The 17302-nt window shown below is 32.6% G+C and overlaps 1 protein-coding gene and 1 long non-coding RNA gene across 17 annotated transcripts; one reads left to right on the top strand and one right to left on the bottom strand.

Annotated features, from left to right (window-relative positions):
- Positions 1-3745: 3745 nt before the first annotated feature.
- On the bottom strand, positions 3746-7787 carry LOC145072794 (transducin family protein / WD-40 repeat family protein). Of its 2 annotated transcripts, none has more exons than XM_079019271.1 (10): positions 7633-7787; positions 6419-6945; positions 6105-6224; positions 5904-5981; positions 5160-5336; positions 4852-4929; positions 4571-4746; positions 4322-4480; positions 4171-4231; positions 3746-4103 (listed from the first exon to the last, which is right to left on the bottom strand). In XM_079019271.1, the coding sequence occupies exons 2-10, from the start codon at positions 6890-6892 to the stop codon at positions 3906-3908; spliced, it is 1521 nt and encodes a 506-aa protein (XP_078875397.1). In that variant the 5' UTR covers positions 6893-6945; positions 7633-7787; the 3' UTR covers positions 3746-3905. The 2 variants fall into 2 exon arrangements, with proteins under 2 accessions (XP_078875397.1, XP_078875398.1); XM_079019272.1 differs by having other exon boundaries at positions 6419-6836; positions 7633-7775.
- A 5024-nt stretch (positions 7788-12811) lies between these two features.
- LOC145073441 (uncharacterized) lies at positions 12812-16036 on the top strand. Of its 15 annotated transcripts, none has more exons than XR_013691369.1 (8): positions 12812-12890; positions 13071-13259; positions 13405-13760; positions 13841-13917; positions 14118-14197; positions 14282-15254; positions 15483-15534; positions 15858-16036. It is a non-coding gene; the product is annotated as an uncharacterized LOC145073441 (long non-coding RNA). The 15 variants fall into 15 exon arrangements; XR_013691374.1 differs by having other exon boundaries at positions 13841-14197; positions 14282-14337; positions 14748-15254; XR_013691372.1 differs by having other exon boundaries at positions 13841-14197; positions 14282-14337; positions 14575-15254.
- Positions 16037-17302: the final 1266 nt, after the last annotated feature.

Below are 17302 nucleotides of genomic sequence, written 5' to 3'. Positions count from 1 at the left end.
TAAAATTATGGTTTTTTTATTAAAAAAAATAAGTTTTATCAAATTAAAATAGTTAAAAAAACAAAAAATAAAATAATAAAAGTGTGGCACCATCCCCTTGGTGTGGCAAAAAACCACACTTGTGTGGTAAAAAATGACATGACGCTTATGTGGCGAGAGAGGAAGTGCGGTTTCGAAGACACCACACCCCTTAATTTCCTTTTCAACTTTAAACCTGCAATGGAAGCCAAGCATGTCGTGGGGCTCACTACGATTTTGCAGTTTGCACCAATGTCATTCTGACAATGTGTATATGCTATAGTGGGCCTCTTATGCTACAATTATATACATAGAATAACTTTTGCTTTTAAAATATTCATAATCAATAGTTTTTATAAAACTCTGTTGAAAGATTTTATCCTTGAAAATTTTAACAAAATTTAGCTGAATGAGAGGCCCGGTACTAATTTATTAATTAACTGATCAAACTCTAGCCCACCTAAGAGGAGCAAGAATGATATCTGATATATTATGATCCAATGTGTAAAATGTGTGTGATAGAGACCAAATCTGTAACTAAACTGTGTAAAATGTGTCGACTGTTGAGTGCCAAAATCAAAGTGTACTTGTTTTAGTGGATGTGAAGATGTTAACTGCGCTTAATGTACGACTTATATCTCCTGAGAACATGAATAAATGTTTAAAAATGTTGGAGGCCTCAAACGGTTGTATCTTAGGTAAAAAACACCATTTGCTCAAAAAGATTCGAAGGGGTATATAAACTTATTGTACAGATTATCATTACTTGGAATTAAAAATGTTACATTTGTGTTGTCACGGTAGTATATCATTTATTTAACGCGTGCATGTTAAAGGTTCTATAATTCATGGCGTGCATTTGTAAATTTATTGAGGTTGAAAATGTTAAAGGTTCTATAATTCATGGCGTGCATTTGTAAATTTATTGAGGTTGAAAATGGTCAGATAAGTATAAAATAATACTAATAATAAGTTATTTTTTAAACTTTAAATTACAACAAAAATAAAAAAGGAAAAATAAGGATTACAAACATAGAAACGGACATAAGTTCCAAATTCTCCAATCAATGTTTGTATATGGCCCCCTATGTTTGCACCAAATGAAAGATAACGGTTTCACCATTTCCACTGTGTTTGCGGGAATAACAGGAATATTATTGAAGACCCCATTGTTTCTATTGATCCATATGCATCACAAAGTTCCACAAAGAATTATGTTCAACATGCTTCTCCTTTTTTTTGCATTTGCTCCATCTCGATAGAAATATTAACATGTCTCTTACTGAGTTAAAGTTATCGCACGTGATTTCACACCAATTAAAGATTTCATTCATTACGGTCCTTGCCGACTGGCAAGTGATCAACATATGATCACTAGTCTCCTCCTCTTGCTTACATGAAATACACACAATAGAGGGGATAGTAATCCCCCTAGATTGAAGTTCAATTGCAGAAGGAATTCTGTCCTGCTTCGCTCTCCACATGAAACAGAGAATTTTGAATGGGATCATTTTGTTCCAGTCAAAAGGTCCGTCACACACAATATGGCCCAAAAGTTCAAAGCGATCTCCTATCAGACTCACAGAGAATCTATTATCAATCACAAATTCCAATACCCAACATTTCCTATCCGAGTTCCAAGATACAATCTCCTTAGCATTAGTGTTGACTTTCAACTTTCATCATCAGAGACCTGATTTTTGTTATATTCTTCCATACTCCCTTACTGGTACTATTAGTGAAGCAAGACCAATGTCTTCCATCTAAATTATGGATACCCCTAATAACTTTAGCCCACAATGAGCTACTATCCGATTTCAGTCGCCACAACCATTTTGCTAATAAAGAGATGTACGGGGATTGTATCGACCATAACCCAATACCACCCACTTTTTTTGGTGCAATAGCCTTGTCCCAACCAACCCAACAAATGCTTTTTTGTTGTATTCCTTACTCCAGATAAAATTTCTTCTTATTTTTTCGAAAGTACCAGTGTCACCCTTTGGGACCCTAAAGATAGACATAAAAAAATTGGCAAATGACCCAGGACCGCCTTTGTAAGGGTTACTCTCCCACCAAAACTAAGCGATTTTGCTTTCTAATAAGAAAGCTTGGAGTGGAACTTTTCAATTATCGGTCTCCATGCTTTTTTCAAATTCATATTGTCCCCCACTAGGATACCAAGATAGGTGAACGGGACAGAGGATAGTTCACATCCAAGAGGGGTTGACCAATTCAAAATTTCAAGAGACGGAGCACCGACCCCAAATACCTTGGATTTATTAAAGTTCACCTTCAGTCTGGAAACGATATGGAAGCACCTCAATATTCTAGCCAAATTAGTGATGTTACGCCTCGACCATTCACCAATGAAAAGTGCATCATCTGCATAAAATAGATGAGATAAGCAAATGTTAGAATTAGCGAATTTTATCCCTTCAAAAACCCTTTTTCAACCGCCGTCTTCATTGCCATGTTTAACCTTTCCATCGCAATAATAAAGAGGAAGGGAAAGAGTGGGTCGCCTTGTCGAACCCCTTTCGTCATAGCGAATTCAATTGTTGGGCTTCCATTGATTATTACAGAAGCTTTCCCTGATTCCAAACATCCTCTAATCCAAAGTCTCCATTTAGTTCCAAATTTCATCTGTTCCATAAGGCAGCGTTTGGTTATAGGACTAGATGGAACAGTATTGGGCTGAATAAAACAGGACTATACGGGACAATACATTTCAGATTATCTATGAAGCGTTTGGCAGCACTATGACGGAACAAAACATGACATTAAAATGACCAAATTGTCCCTCATATATATATATATATATATATATATATATATATATATATATATATATATATATATATATATATATAAAGTTGTTGAATAATTGTGTAAGTGCATGTGTTATATATTCTATGTTTGATATTATTCATAATTATAAAATTTAAGGAAAAGTAAATGGGTAATTCGTGGTATCCTGGAGTTGCGGAAATTTAATTGCGTTGTTGGTGTGTGATGGGAAAAAAGGATGGGATCTTAGGATAAGGAACTCAAAAAATTTTGTGAACCTCGCAATGTGGAAGATAAATATGTGTAACACTGCCACCATAGAAACAGTGAGCAATCTAATTTATAGAAAGGAAAAAAAACAAAAGACTTGCAGGAGGTGATATGAAGAAAAGTGTTTGTGGAATACGTGATAATTTTTTGTTTGCAAAAAAACGACGACGAAAGAACGGTTGTTTAATGAAAGGGGGTAGAGATGAAAAAAAAAAGATAGGGAACTTTTGTCAAATATGTTTTTGTGTCACTGTGTTCCATGTTATTGAGTAGGACTAAAACCTAAGAAATAGTCTCATTTGACTTAATCAACAACCGTTTTGAATAGTCCCATTTGACTTAATCAACAACTGTTTTGATTCTTATCTTATCCATGCCAAACACTATCCGAAAGAGTTTTGTTCTGTACTGTCCCATATACCAAACGATACCTAATTGAGCCTAAATAGGCCCAATTAACTGAATCAAATGCTTTATTAAAATCTGCCTTAAACAGGAGCATCCTCCTACATTTCGCTTTTGCACAAGAACACAGTTCATTTAGCTTTTGCCCAAGAACACAGTTCATTTACAATCAACAGGCCTTCAAGTATGTTCCATAATCGAGTCTAAGGTGTGAAAATATGTGCAAAGTAGGAGAACACACCACAGACAAAAGAGTGAGCCATATGCAAAGTAGCAACATTTGGAATAAAAATATATTACATATACAAATATTCAACTATACCTATGTAAAAAAAGAATTTATTATCTTATATACAATCCTTTTGTGTAAAAAGTAAAAACATGACAACAAATGATTTCCATGACATCCGTATATTTTATTTTCAATCAAAATGTCGTCTTCGGGGTCGCCTATTGTTAACAGGAAGCGGGTTGTCTCCATTACCAGGAGCAGGGAAGTCCCACTTTGCAATATCTCCATCAAATGAAGAACTAACAAGCATTGGGTACTGAGGATGCCAGCTGCAGTCTCGCACCGTTGACTTATGGTGTACAAGTCTCGCAACTTGAGCTCCACTCACCTGTTGGTTTATATTTATTCATCTTGTTAACTTATATTTTTGTAAAAAAAAAAAAAAAAAAACTTACCAAATCATATACATAAACACAGGAGTCATGTGATCCGGTATATATATACTTCTGGCCAGTGCTGCAAATTTTATATAAAACAATGAATGAAAAGTAGTTAATAAAAAACATTTGATCTTTACAGGAAAGATAAAGCAACTGTAGTTGTTACCTATATTCTGGTGAAAAATAGCAGCGTATTAGTGTACGCAGCACGGAATGACCTTTATATGTGGAAACAGACTGATCAGATGGATGCTTCACATCTCGTGCCCGAAGTGGGTAGTCCATCCATCTGTAATCCCATTCATAGTTCCTGAACCCTGGACTCCTGAAATCAAAATTTAAATACTTTTATTATATAGTATCTAATTTATAAATAAATAAAGGAAGGAAGGAAGGACATTTTAATTTAGCATACCGTGTGGCATTAGAAGACATTTTTCTGATATCCCAAAGCTTGATAGTCTGATCCTTTCCATTTGAAATGAAATAACGACCATCTCCACGGCTGTCAAGAAATGTGATTCCTTCTAGATGCCCCATCAGGATTCCAGCAGGTTTTCCTTTTGATCTGAAGCATCTTCTGTCCCAAACCTGTAGATAAATAATCCTTCTAATATCACTATTTCCCCATCCATTTATTAAAAGAAAAAAAAAAAAAAAAAGGATTTCTAACTACAAACAACTGTTTCTTATTACCTTACACAGATTATCGTCACTCCCAGAATATATTAGATGGCTGGCTTCATCAGCAAAGCACACGCTGTTTACATCCGACTGGAATCATGTAACAACATATGTTACTCTAATAATAATCCATACAACTAATACCATGTGAATGTGCAGGTATTTAGGTTTTAATAAAACAGAGATTACAAAAGAAAAATGGGTCAACGATGTTTAAAAGGAATAGGCACATTCACTTGAGTCAAAAAAACATAAGCACTCTGAAACAACAACCTGATTTGTAGAATCAAATTTTTGCTAAAAAAGGGTATTACTATTACCGTATGTGCTTGAATTCGAAGGGAAAGTCTGTTTGCTTCAACATCATAAACATAGATTGAATCATCACTGCTTCCAGCTACAAGTTCTCTTCCATCATTAGAAAACTTCACTGAAAAAATTCCAAACGAATATCCCCCTTCATCATCACCAGAAAATTCTAGCGCTTCATGGATCTCCTGAAAATTTCTAATTAACCATCATAACACCCCTTTACTAGTAGTAATAACTAGATTAAATTCCAATGTTTTTGCACTGGAAAGCTAAATGAATCAGGTGGTGGTATATACAGCATACTGAAACCAAACTATTTGATACTTGATAGCATCTACAAGACATTAGAAAACTAATCGTACAAAAGGGCAGTATTCCTCTTTGTTTAGTAATATATTGAAGAGAAGAATAAATGTGTAAATGATAAAGAAAATACCTGTTTATAAGTACAGAAAATAGTCGTTATATTACAATATAAATTGTAGTTTATCACAATTTTAATTAAAATGTGTAATTAACTATCCAAGCCCTCCTTTCAATACTCTTCTTTGAACTTTACTCAAGTTTATATAACATTTTGATAGCTATGTGGGACAAGTAAGTTTTTTTTTTCTTGATACGGCCTTGATCACAACCATAAGAAGACTTGAAGGAAAGTCTTGATTAAATAAAAAGCATGAACTGCATTTACTATTATGATCATGCCTGCAAAACACACATAGTGCTAGTCACAAGATAGATGTAGTTTATACCGTGATGTTCGCATGAGACTCTGTTGCAGCAGATCCAATATTAACTATGTTGACAATAGGAGACATAGTGGCATAAACCTGCAAGCAGCAATAACAGCACGTATATCTTAATAACTAATACAAACTAATAAATAAGAACAGACGGATTTTCTGGACCTGTCAAATGTTAATCATTTTAGGCGAATCACTTAAGTAACTCACCAGGAAACGCTTGTCTGGTGAAAGAGATGTATCAGTAATCGTCCACCGCAAGCTTTTGGCATGAACATTCTTCTGAAGTTTCCACCCCTTTTCAGCATTATATATTTTAATGTGGCTTCCCTGTTACAGAGCATAAGTTTTACCTATTTAGAGTAAAAACTTGAGGACAAATGTTTACCCTTGAAATCCAAATACTTGGAACATGAGTATCATATTCCAGCAAAGGATGAAAGACCTTAAAAACTTTAGTGAGGCAAGAAAATTCATATTTTGATTTGTCATAACTTGAATGATAGGACAACAAACAAGAATACCTGAAATGCAGCAACAAAAAGGGAACCATCATCTGAAAACTGTGAGACATAAGCCCGAGTGGTCAACTGGTCAACTATAGAAGGACCTTTAACAGGCAAGTATTTATTTAGAAGATGACAGCGATCGGCTGCAGTGAACCTCCCTCTACCAGAATAATTCCCTTCCCTACCAGCTAACATCTTCACTGGAGAAACTGGAAACTCTGGCCTCCGTGGATGAACTTGTTTCAACCTTTTATGGGGTGCTGATCTCAGCTTTGTAAGCTGAGCAACTTCATGCTCCAAATCATTCTCTGATGAAGGTCGAGGAGTGTCATTATCATCTCCAACAGGAGATGACTCGCTGTCTGAAAAGTCAGGGTCAATCTCCAATCTACTCAGAGCATATCCCATGTCACCTATAGCAGTATTCCAAGCCCTAAAGTACATTTTAACACAAACACTATATAAATGATTGGAGTCTTGGAATAGCATAAAGCATTACACTATGCTCCTTCATATCATCCCCAATTTTCAGCTTGCATCTCCTGCAAACAAGTATACCATATCATACCCTAATTCCAGGATAGTCATTCCAGAATTAAATTTGATATGGATTTGTTAGAAATTGGGAGCAAACACCTTTATACTTTTATTACTGGTTGTAAAATTTGATCTAGATTTCAATTTTCTAGAAATTTCAACAACACGTAGCATAGTTCATCTTTTAGTCTTTAAAATCAAAAGTCAAACTCGTTGTGGTTCCAGGGACTCTGATGAACACATGCGTCACTACGAAATACAACTGTAATATATGAATCGGCACACTTTCGAAGTAAATTTTCGGTTATCCACTCGATAAACAAGTTGATTTCCGGCGATGAATCATTCTATATTATAGAATCTTAAACAAAATCATAACGGACTACCATTTTGTGGCTGTTGACTTGTTTATCAGAACTAAAAGCAGTTTAGCAACTGTCAAATCAACAAATTCTCGAATACAAAACAGCACACCTTTAATCGCTAAATATATTCAATGATAACAATCTATAAAAACTAAAAGGAAAACACCGATTTAGCAATCGGAGCCCCCAAATTAGTGAATTACGGGATAAATACCACAACAAATTACATAAGCATCAAGAAGAATCAATCTCTAATTAAACAGCCTTGAAGCATCACTTGTGCGATTAAACAACGAGAATATAGCTATTGAATTGTCTGTAACTTACAGGAGACAAAACGTCTTCTTGGTTATCTGAACTCCATCACCTACCTTCAATTTCAAAGGATTTATCTTCTTGGTTAATGAATACTTATTTATGTAGAGATTTTTAGTACATTTTCAACTTTTTTTTTTTTTTTTTTTTTTTTTTTTTTTTTTTTTTTTTTTCTAAATTTTATTTTCTCACAATAAAATTCTAACTACCGATAGTTTTTGACAAGTTTATCATTTTTTGTCGATTAGCCGGTAAGTAGGATTTTACTGTAAAAAATATAAAGTTTAGGACTTTCTTGTCAAATCATGAATTAAGACTTTACCATAAAAAAATATAGTTTAGAACTTTCTTGTCAAATCATTGAAAATATTGAGACTTTAGTGTATATATTCTTTTTTGTTTTTGGTTAGAAATTTAATGGTATGATAGTCTTTGAGCATAAGAGTTATTAAAACTTGCTCTGATCAGCCATATTCTATTGATAGTCTTTAAGCAAAAGACGAAACTGTCCTTCTTACCCCTTCTTCACATTCAAACCCTTTTGACTAGACGTGTGTTTTTTGTGTTTGTACAATTTGTCCCCTCTTTTCAGTTCAAGATTTGACGGCAAACCAAAAAGAAAGTTATACAACTCTTCTCACCCTCTATTGACCTCTCTTTTGCATCTATTTCCCCTAATCATGATTGTAGCAAGGTAATGATGATGTTGGTAAGAAAAACAGTGGTGTTGCGACGAAAATCACAATTAAAAGTTCTCGGGCTATGAATCGGGTCTCGTGAGGCTGATAAATTTTTTTGTTTATAAGGAAACCACTACTATACATTAAAGTCCTAATATTTTCAACGATTTGACAATAAACTCATAAACTTTATTTTTTTGACAGTAAAGTCTTAATTCACGATTTGACAAGAAGTCTTAAACTTTATTATTTTGCTAGTAAAGTCCTAATTACCGGTTAACCGACAAAAAAGGATATGCGTGTCAAAAACTGCCGGGAATTAAGATTTTACTATATAAAAAAATTTAAAACTTTCTTGTCAAATCGTTAAAAATATTAAGACTTTAGTGTATATATCCCTTAGAAGCTTTCACAAAACATCTATATTTATTTAAATAAAACTAGAGTGATATTATCCTATTTTTGTGAATGTCTAATTCGATGTTGTGCTAGTTTTTACACAACAGGTAAATCACATTTGGCCTCCAAAATGTCAATAAAAAGTGACAGCACATACCAATTCATAGTCCTATTTATGAAAAATGTCATTATGCAAAGGAATCAAACCCGCTATAATACAAAATTATTATGGCCAAAATTCTCAAATCCAAATAAATTACCACTATGTAAAGGGAACAAGCCTACTAACATACAAAAGTCTTATGGTCAAAATATTAAAACCAAAAACTAAAAATGTTGTGGCCAAAGTTTTAAACCTTAAAACAATACTATGGTAAGGTCATTTGGTTTTAATATGTATAATAATTACAAAAAATATTGTTTAAGACTATACTTAATTTTTAATCATAGAATAGAATTTGCTAACTCGTATGGGTGAGAATAGTTCGGTTTTTTACAAAAACCAAAATCGAACTGAAAATTTCGCTTTTTTCAATTTTAATATGCCAAAATGATAGTTTTTTTCGGTTTGTGTTTATCATTTTTTTTTCTTTTTTGATTTTTTCATTGGTTTCTTAATCAACAATGTTACTAAAATTTAACAAAAACACGTAATTTTCTAAAACTTATGCTACACAGTTTGCTCTAGATAGGCTTGGACACTAACATTGTAAACTTAGAACCTAAATCATCGAGGAAAATAGCTTTCCGAAAAAGATGATAAGACAAGAGATGTTAGGAGCATTATCAGGAAAGTTCCTAACAATACTCTCGGATGCCTATGTTAGAACAATCGGATAGTGGTATTACAATATGAAGCTAATAAGAGTGATTTTCTTGTCTTTCTTTAGTTGGTGTTTTCTCCTCCTTTTATAGCCTTTCAACCTTATGTACAGTAAAGTGTGTTGTCCCTGTGGTTTACCAAAAGTCACAAAGTATAATTATGTGGTTGAAGGATGGGGGAGGGATCGAACCTGAGTCCTCCACCTATTAAATGACCAAAGCCTTAACCAGTTGGGCTGCATGTATATTTGGTTTATATTTTCCAAATACTAATTTATATAATAAGTAGAACGTTAAAACATAAGCAATAAATAAATTACAACACATATTTTTTTACATATTTTTTTAATAAAACAAAATGTATTTTCGTATTATAAAAAAATTACAAACAATTTGTATGCATTTTTATGTATTTATTTTACATAAAAACGTATTTTTTTGTCTTTAAAAAATACGTCTTTGTATAACAAACACATTTTTGTAAAATATATTTTTTTAATGTGTTTGAAATAATAATAATAATTAACACCGGTTTTAGAGCTATCGATCCAAAAGAATTTATACATTTTTTTATGTCATGAGTAATGTTAATTATTATTATTTCAAAGACATAACAAAATATATTTCACGAAAACGTATTTTTTAAAGATATAAAATATATATATATATATATATTTTACGAAGGATAAAAAAATGTATTTCATAATATATATATATATATATATATATATATATATATATATATATATATATCGAAAAATAATAATAATAATAATTAACACCGGTTTTAGAACTAGCAATCCAAAAGAATTTATAAATTTTTTTATGTCATGAGTAGTGTTAATTATTATTATTTCAAAGACATAAAAAATATATTTTACGAAAACGTATTTGTTATACAAAAACGTATTTTTCAAAGATATAAAAATATATATTTTACGAAATACGTTTTTATATACGAAAACGTATTTTTTAGAGACATAAAAAAATATACATTTATGAAAACGTGTTTTTTAAACATATAATATATATATATATATATATATATATATATATATATATATATATATATATATATATATATATATATATATATATATATATATATATTACGAAAAAATTACGAAAGACAAAAAATACATTTTTATGTAAAATAAATACATAAAAATGCATACAAATTGTTTGTAGTTTTTTTTTTATAATACAAAAATACATTTTGTTTTATTAAAAAAATACGTAAAAAATGTGTTTTGTAATTTATTTATTGTTTATGCTTTAACGTTCTACTTATTATATAAATTAGTATTTGGAAAATATAAACTAAATATACATGCAGCCCAACTGGTTAAGACTCTGGCCATTTAATAGGTGGACGTCTCAGGTTTGATCCCTCCCCCATCCTTCAGCCATATAATTATTTTTTCAAACAAATTTCAAAAATATCCAAATATTTAAAACCATAAGGACCATTTGCATCAAAAAAAATAACAGGGACTGACTTTGTGACTTTTGGTAAACCATAGGGACCATTTTTGTAATTTTGTCTAATATATATATATATATACATATATATAATAGAAACCTTACTATTTGTAAAAATACATTTAACACGTCCAAATATTTAAGCTTGTAAGCTTAAAGTACAAGAAACTATTGTTATAATAACAATCATAATTCAAATACGGTAAGATTTAAGCTGAAAAACTAAGTCAAATTTGAATTACCTAAATGTTTGCTTAAACGGGTCAATGTTAATCAATAGACAAAACTTCAAAAATGGTCCCTATGGTTTTTGAAAATATCAAGTTTAATCTCTAATTCAAAAAACCTCACAGATGGTCCCTATGGTTTCAAAATTTTTAACATTTGGTCCTTTCGGCTCACTCCGTTACCATTTAGCCGTTAAGTAAGGGGTATTTTTGTCATTTCACTACCCAGGGACCATTTATGAGGTTTTGTATTACTTTTTTTTAAAATAAATAAATAAATAAATAAAATTTAATATGCAAGGGTCCCACCTTTCTTGGGCATATTACCCACCTCTCTCCGTTACCATTTACACCGTCATCATCTTCTTCAAAAATTCAAACGCAGATCACCCGTTACCCATTAGCTCCTCACCATCGTCCCTCATTCCACCCACCCCCCCTTTCTCTCTATCTATCTCATACTTCTGCATTCACAGTAGATCCGGTCACAGATTTACTGATCCGGCCGCAAAAACCTAGCCGAACCCAACACCAAAACACTGCACCATGACTACTAGCTTTCATGAACTTCTTCCACAGAAGAACAACAATAGCAATACTGAGTTCCATTGTTTCCCATGTGAACCGACGGTCATCCGCCAATTCCTGAGTTGTTGATTGGTGGTGATGGTTTTGCTATTGCAGTACCACCATCGATACTAGAGGAGGAGCAACTGTCGATGGTGGCAGTGCATCCATCAGAGCAAAAGAGAGTTAAGGGCTATATTTTAACTTCCCCCACGTTCTTCTCCCATATCAACTTCTACTGCTTGACCTGATATCGTTTCTATGAATGGAAGAGAGTGGGGCTGAGGGTTTTTCATTTTATCTATTCAATTTTGATCTTATTTTCTCAATTGCAGGTATGTTAGAGCTGCTCGATTATGTGGATTCAGGAAAAAGAGAAGATAAAGGGAAACCCATCAGCGAAGTACATCTTCGACTTGTAGCAATATTTCCTTATGGGTTTACCGGTAAGTGTCCCTGAGGACGAAGATGATTTAGTGTGTATATGTATGTTTTTGTTTGCTTCTCACATGGTTTTCTTTTCTACATAGCAACCATCGATTTTTAGGAATCAGTCGATTCTCACAGGAAATCAGTTCATGAAAGAAGAAAGCTCAAACGATGGAAAATATTGAATCAATTCGCTAAATGGATTCTACATATCGGCGAGAGAGAGAGAGAGAGAGAGAGAGAGAGAGAGAGAGAGAGAGAGAGAGAGAGAGAGAGAGAGAGAGAGAGAGCCTTGCATATTAAATTTTATTTATTTATTTATTTTTAAAAAAGTAATACAAAACCTCATAAATGGTCCCTGGGTAGTGAAATGACAAAAATACCCCTTACTTAACGGCTAAATGGTAACGGAGTGAGCCGGAAGGACGAAATGTTAAAAGTTTTGAAACCACGAGGACCATCTGTGAAGTTTTTTGAACTTAGGGATTAAACTTGATATTTTCGAAAATCACAGTGACCATTTTTGAAGTTTTGTCTGATCAATATTTACTGGCCTCTAGCAATCTATTTAAAAAAAAACTAATAACACCCATTTCAAATTTACTAGCCTCCTTTTCTTTCTCTTTCCCCTTGTTCGTGTTCTCTCTAAAAAATCAGGGCGAAGGTAAGCAACGATTTTTTTTTTTGCTAGAGTTTCTTTTGCTCGATTTGAGTTTGGGACAATGTATGTGATACAAATCTTACACACAACGTTTCACCTAAATTTCAAGTTTCAATTATAGGTGAAGTTTTTCTGATTTTAATGATCTTGTGAAGTTTTTCTGATTTGAATGATCTTTTGAAGGTATACACTAAAATATTTCAAGAACTAGAAGCACCGTCGAGGATATGTTGAACCCTATATTCCTTCTCACCGTTTCCGCCTCTTCAATTCCAACGATTCCTTTTAATAGCAACTATATCGACTTAGATCCTTCACATCCATTCATTTCTGAAATCAATTCCAAGCTGTCGTGTCCCTTCATTAAAGAAGGCAAGTGACAAATCTAAGATTTTTTTTTTTTTTTTTTCTTTCTTACCGAATAAAAATCTATGCGAATGTTTTTGTTAACAAGGATAAATAACAAATCATATATCTCTTTGATCTCTCGATTTACTAACCATCGCGCCATGACCAGTGTCCTCTCCTTCTCTATATTGGACACTCCTTCTCTATATTCATAAGAAAAACCCTAGCTCTATTAATGAGAGGAAAGAAAAAGACGAACCCGGATGAAAATCCGGTGGCTGGAGGTTAGTTTTTCATTCTGATCTTTTGTTTTCTTCATTATTCTTGATGTTTTACAAGTTAGTTTTGTATTTTACATATGATCTTTATTGTAGAACCTGTACTTATACTTACTGTCCAGTTTATAGATGCGTAGAAACCATTTGAATAAATGCCTGAAAGAGAATTAAAAAAATAAAAAATAAGAGTTTTCCGGTGGAAGAGCTGCTATCAAGTGGTGATGGTTTGATTATTCCAGTTCGTTAGGTTGGTAGATTACATTTTATTGACTGTAATGACCAATTCTCTTGTCATTTTGCTGCTAAAATGATTTGATAATGCAATAGGATGCTACATCATGGATATACAGATGCTTCTCAAAAGAAGTAACATAGATGCTCCTCTAAAGAAGTAAAGATGAGAGGTGAGAGTATTTATTTTTCTTATCTGCTCTCTCTCTCTTAAAAATCTTGATTTTGATAATTGGGGTTTAATCGCTTTTGTTCAAATTAAGAATTAGGATTGGTTAACTAGATTGGTTTTTATAATATTATTGTTTGAGTATTTATATATAAACTTATTAGTTCAAATAATTGGCCATAATTTTACTGGTTGATTTTTAAGGTATGAAAATGTGATATGGTTGGTGAGCTTTTATGGGTTCTCCAACAACTTGGTTTAACTTTCTGACAAACAGTTATTGGGTACGTTCTTAATTAGGATTTAGGAAATCCAACATTCAACTTTCATGTTTTTTCTTTCTTATAACATCCAACAAATATGTACAGGTGCTATGAGGCTCACCGATTGTTTCTATGTTCCTCATGTTGCAATGCTACTTAGGGTACAATTGTCTTTTATGAATGCCATGAAAGCTCGGTTTCTCTCTATTCAACATACACCATTATCTCAGAAAGTTTGCTAGAATTTAAGGAATTATTTAAAATATTTGGAGTTTTTTATTGTTTTGTTTCTCAAAGTAATATGAAAATTGTCCATATAAGGTTTGTATTTGGTCACAACATATTACCATCATATCTTTGTTTATAGCATAATGATTTCAAATATTTGCCTTTTACAGGTGAGTTTATACATTTCAAGCCCTTTGGTCAAATGAAAGTAACTAGAATTGATAGAAACATGGAAGATGCTCAATGTTCCATGAGCCTCTCATCTTCTCTATTTATTTGTCTAGATAATTACTTTGGATTTTAGATATTTTTATTTATCATTAATTGCATTTAATTGTTTCAGGTCAAAGTGACTATGATTTTTAATTAGGATTGTCCTTATCTGGTATGTATAGATTATTACTTTTCATTTTTCTTCATTCACACATTAGACAACTAAGTTCTTGTAACATTCGGATTCCCAGGTATAATATTTTATTCCTTTATTATTTTTGGATGTTGAGAAAGGACTCGGCGAGTTGGTGTTTAAACTCGCCGAGTATGGTCGCAAATTCTTATCCGAGTTCATAGTTGGACTCGGCGAGTTCATGAGTGGACTCGGCGAGTCTACGCTGTTTAATGAAACCCTAATTTCCTGGGTTTGGGACCTATTTAAAGGCCCTTAGGGCCGTCATTTGCGGCTACCAAACCCCAGAGAGAAACCCTAAGAGATCTAGAGCGTTTGTGAGGAAGGAGAGGCCATTTGTGATCATTTTGTTGGTGTAATTGCAAGAAGGAGGAAACCAAGGCAAGAGGAGGCTGAAGGAGGTGTGATTCTGGTGATTTCAGAGCTCATAGACTCCATCTTGAGGTATTTTTCGGACCTTCTTCAGATTTGGTGTTGATTCCTAGAGTTAGGGTTTTCTAACCCCTTTAGAGGATGGATTTGTGGAGCAATTGGTCCCTTCTCGAGTTCATGCTTTGGATCTGGACTCAAAGAGGTCCAGAGAGGGGTAAAATGGTCTTTTACCCTTCTGAGGGTGTTAAGAAAGGTTTGAGTATAGTTATATTTATGAGAGTATTTACTTTATGGGATTAGGCGGAGGCTAGATCATATTTCTACCGAGTCAGAGACTTACCGAGACACCTAGGTGAGTCTTCTCACTATACGTACCTAGAGTGGTATTATATGTTGACCAGAGGGTCTTGTGTGGTATTATGTGCTATGTGTTATATGTATGTTGTATGATGTTAAAGACCGGACCGAAGGGTCCAACGATACAGACCGGGCTGGAGGGCCCAGCGAGCTATGACCGGACCAGAGGGTCCAACGAGCTACGGGACTGGAGGGTCCCGCTGAGTCACATCGACCGGAGGGTCGTATTTTAGCCTTGAGTGGCGTATATGTTGTATGCGGTATTTTGGGGAACCCACTAAGCATTTATGCTTACAGTTGCTGTGTTATGTGTTTCAGGTACTACCGAGGACCGTGGAAAGACGCCGGCGTGACTCGTATACACTAGAGAGAGAGAGAGAGAGAGAGTTTGATTTATGATCTTGGGATATGTTATGTTTCAAAAACTACTGTTGGAAATATTGAGAATATTTTTATATGACCTTGGTTGATGAAAAATGAAAATTTTGTTTTGAAAATTACGTTGTTTCAGTTCTTCTCTTTTATGGTTGAGAAAATAGTCTTATTAACAAGTCTATGTCTAGCGGAAAACGTGTTATGATCATGGTGGTGTTTAAAAGACACATTTTAATCAAAATGAAAAAAATGCTGACCAAAATGTACATAGCAGTTTATATGATTTAACTGACCATTCGATATAGTTGGCTTTTGAAATGGTGTAAAAGCCAAAAGGCTGAAATGTAATTAGTTTTAACTTTAAAAATCAAAACACCCATAAAGGTATTGTGTTTATTTGATATCACGATTGCTTTTTTTTTTAACGTTAATAATATTTTAAAAATTTGATACTTTGTTAATGAAATGGTAATAAAAACATGATAAAATTGACTAAAACGATTGTCTAAAAATATATTAAAAATTCCCTTAAAATTTACAACTATTTTCTTAAAAACTAATTTGTTTAAGAAACTTCTATGTTAACTTATTCTCAAACTATTATCTCAAATTTACAACAATCGACAAAACTTAAAAAATAAATTTCACCTAAATACAGTGTGCGTTATATAGTAAATGATATTTTGATATTGTAGGCAATCAAAAATGTCTTACCAAAACTTCAAAGATGATGATGTGTATATTTCAAATATGGTATAAAATGAAGTGTTGTGTAATTAATATTGTATAGCCAACCAATAAATAATTATATGTAGCTTTTTTTGAGTTTGTCTATCTTAAGTTATTATGATATGATGATTAAAACATCACAAATTGAACTAATTGTTGAATGAAACTAATTGCCGTCCGCCGCTTTGTGCGGGTGACGACTAATATATATATATATATATATATATATATATATATATATATATATATATATATATATATATATATATGATGGTTCAAATAAAAACACTAAATAAAGTGAGAACGTGAAAACGATTCTCAACTAATCATTTTCTCTAATTAAGTTATTTTTGGTAATTAATAAAAAAACTATAACTAATAATTGGATTAATAATATGTAGGGATAAAATGGTCATTGTATTTTGAGATAATTATGGAAATAATAGAAATTTGTGGGATTTCTAAATTTTCGAAATTTTAAATTTCATATTGTTAATTTTAAATATTTTTTAGAATACTGTACTTTTAAATTTCGAGTTATAACTAAATTTCTAGTTAATATTCTTCATGGAATATATTATTTGATTGATTAATACCAATTAACAATGAATATTCACAATAGAATACATACATAAATTCATACTAATTAATAACATAAC

The sequence above is a fragment of the Lactuca serriola genome, chromosome 9 (genome assembly GCF_051521515.1).
Source record: "Lactuca serriola cultivar US96UC23 chromosome 9, Lser_US96UC23_V15, whole genome shotgun sequence".
In the NCBI taxonomy this organism is placed as follows: domain Eukaryota; kingdom Viridiplantae; phylum Streptophyta; class Magnoliopsida; order Asterales; family Asteraceae; genus Lactuca; species Lactuca serriola.
The sequence above is the reverse complement of the archived record's forward strand: the minus strand, read 5'-3'. Positions and strand labels throughout refer to the sequence as shown.

Bases quoted from the DNA above. Each gene is read 5' to 3' on its own strand.
- LOC145072794 (XM_079019271.1), bottom strand. From the start codon at position 6,892: ATGCTATTCCAAGACTCCAATCATTTATATAGTGTTTGTGTTAAAATG. The intron at 5,982-6,104 runs GTGAGTTACTTA...TGCTGCTTGCAG, and splicing joins CACCAGACAAGCGTTTCCTG to GTTTATGCCACTATGTCTCC. The intron at 4,930-5,159 runs GTAATAGTAATA...ACATGATTCCAG, and splicing joins TTCGAATTCAAGCACATACG to TCGGATGTAAACAGCGTGTG.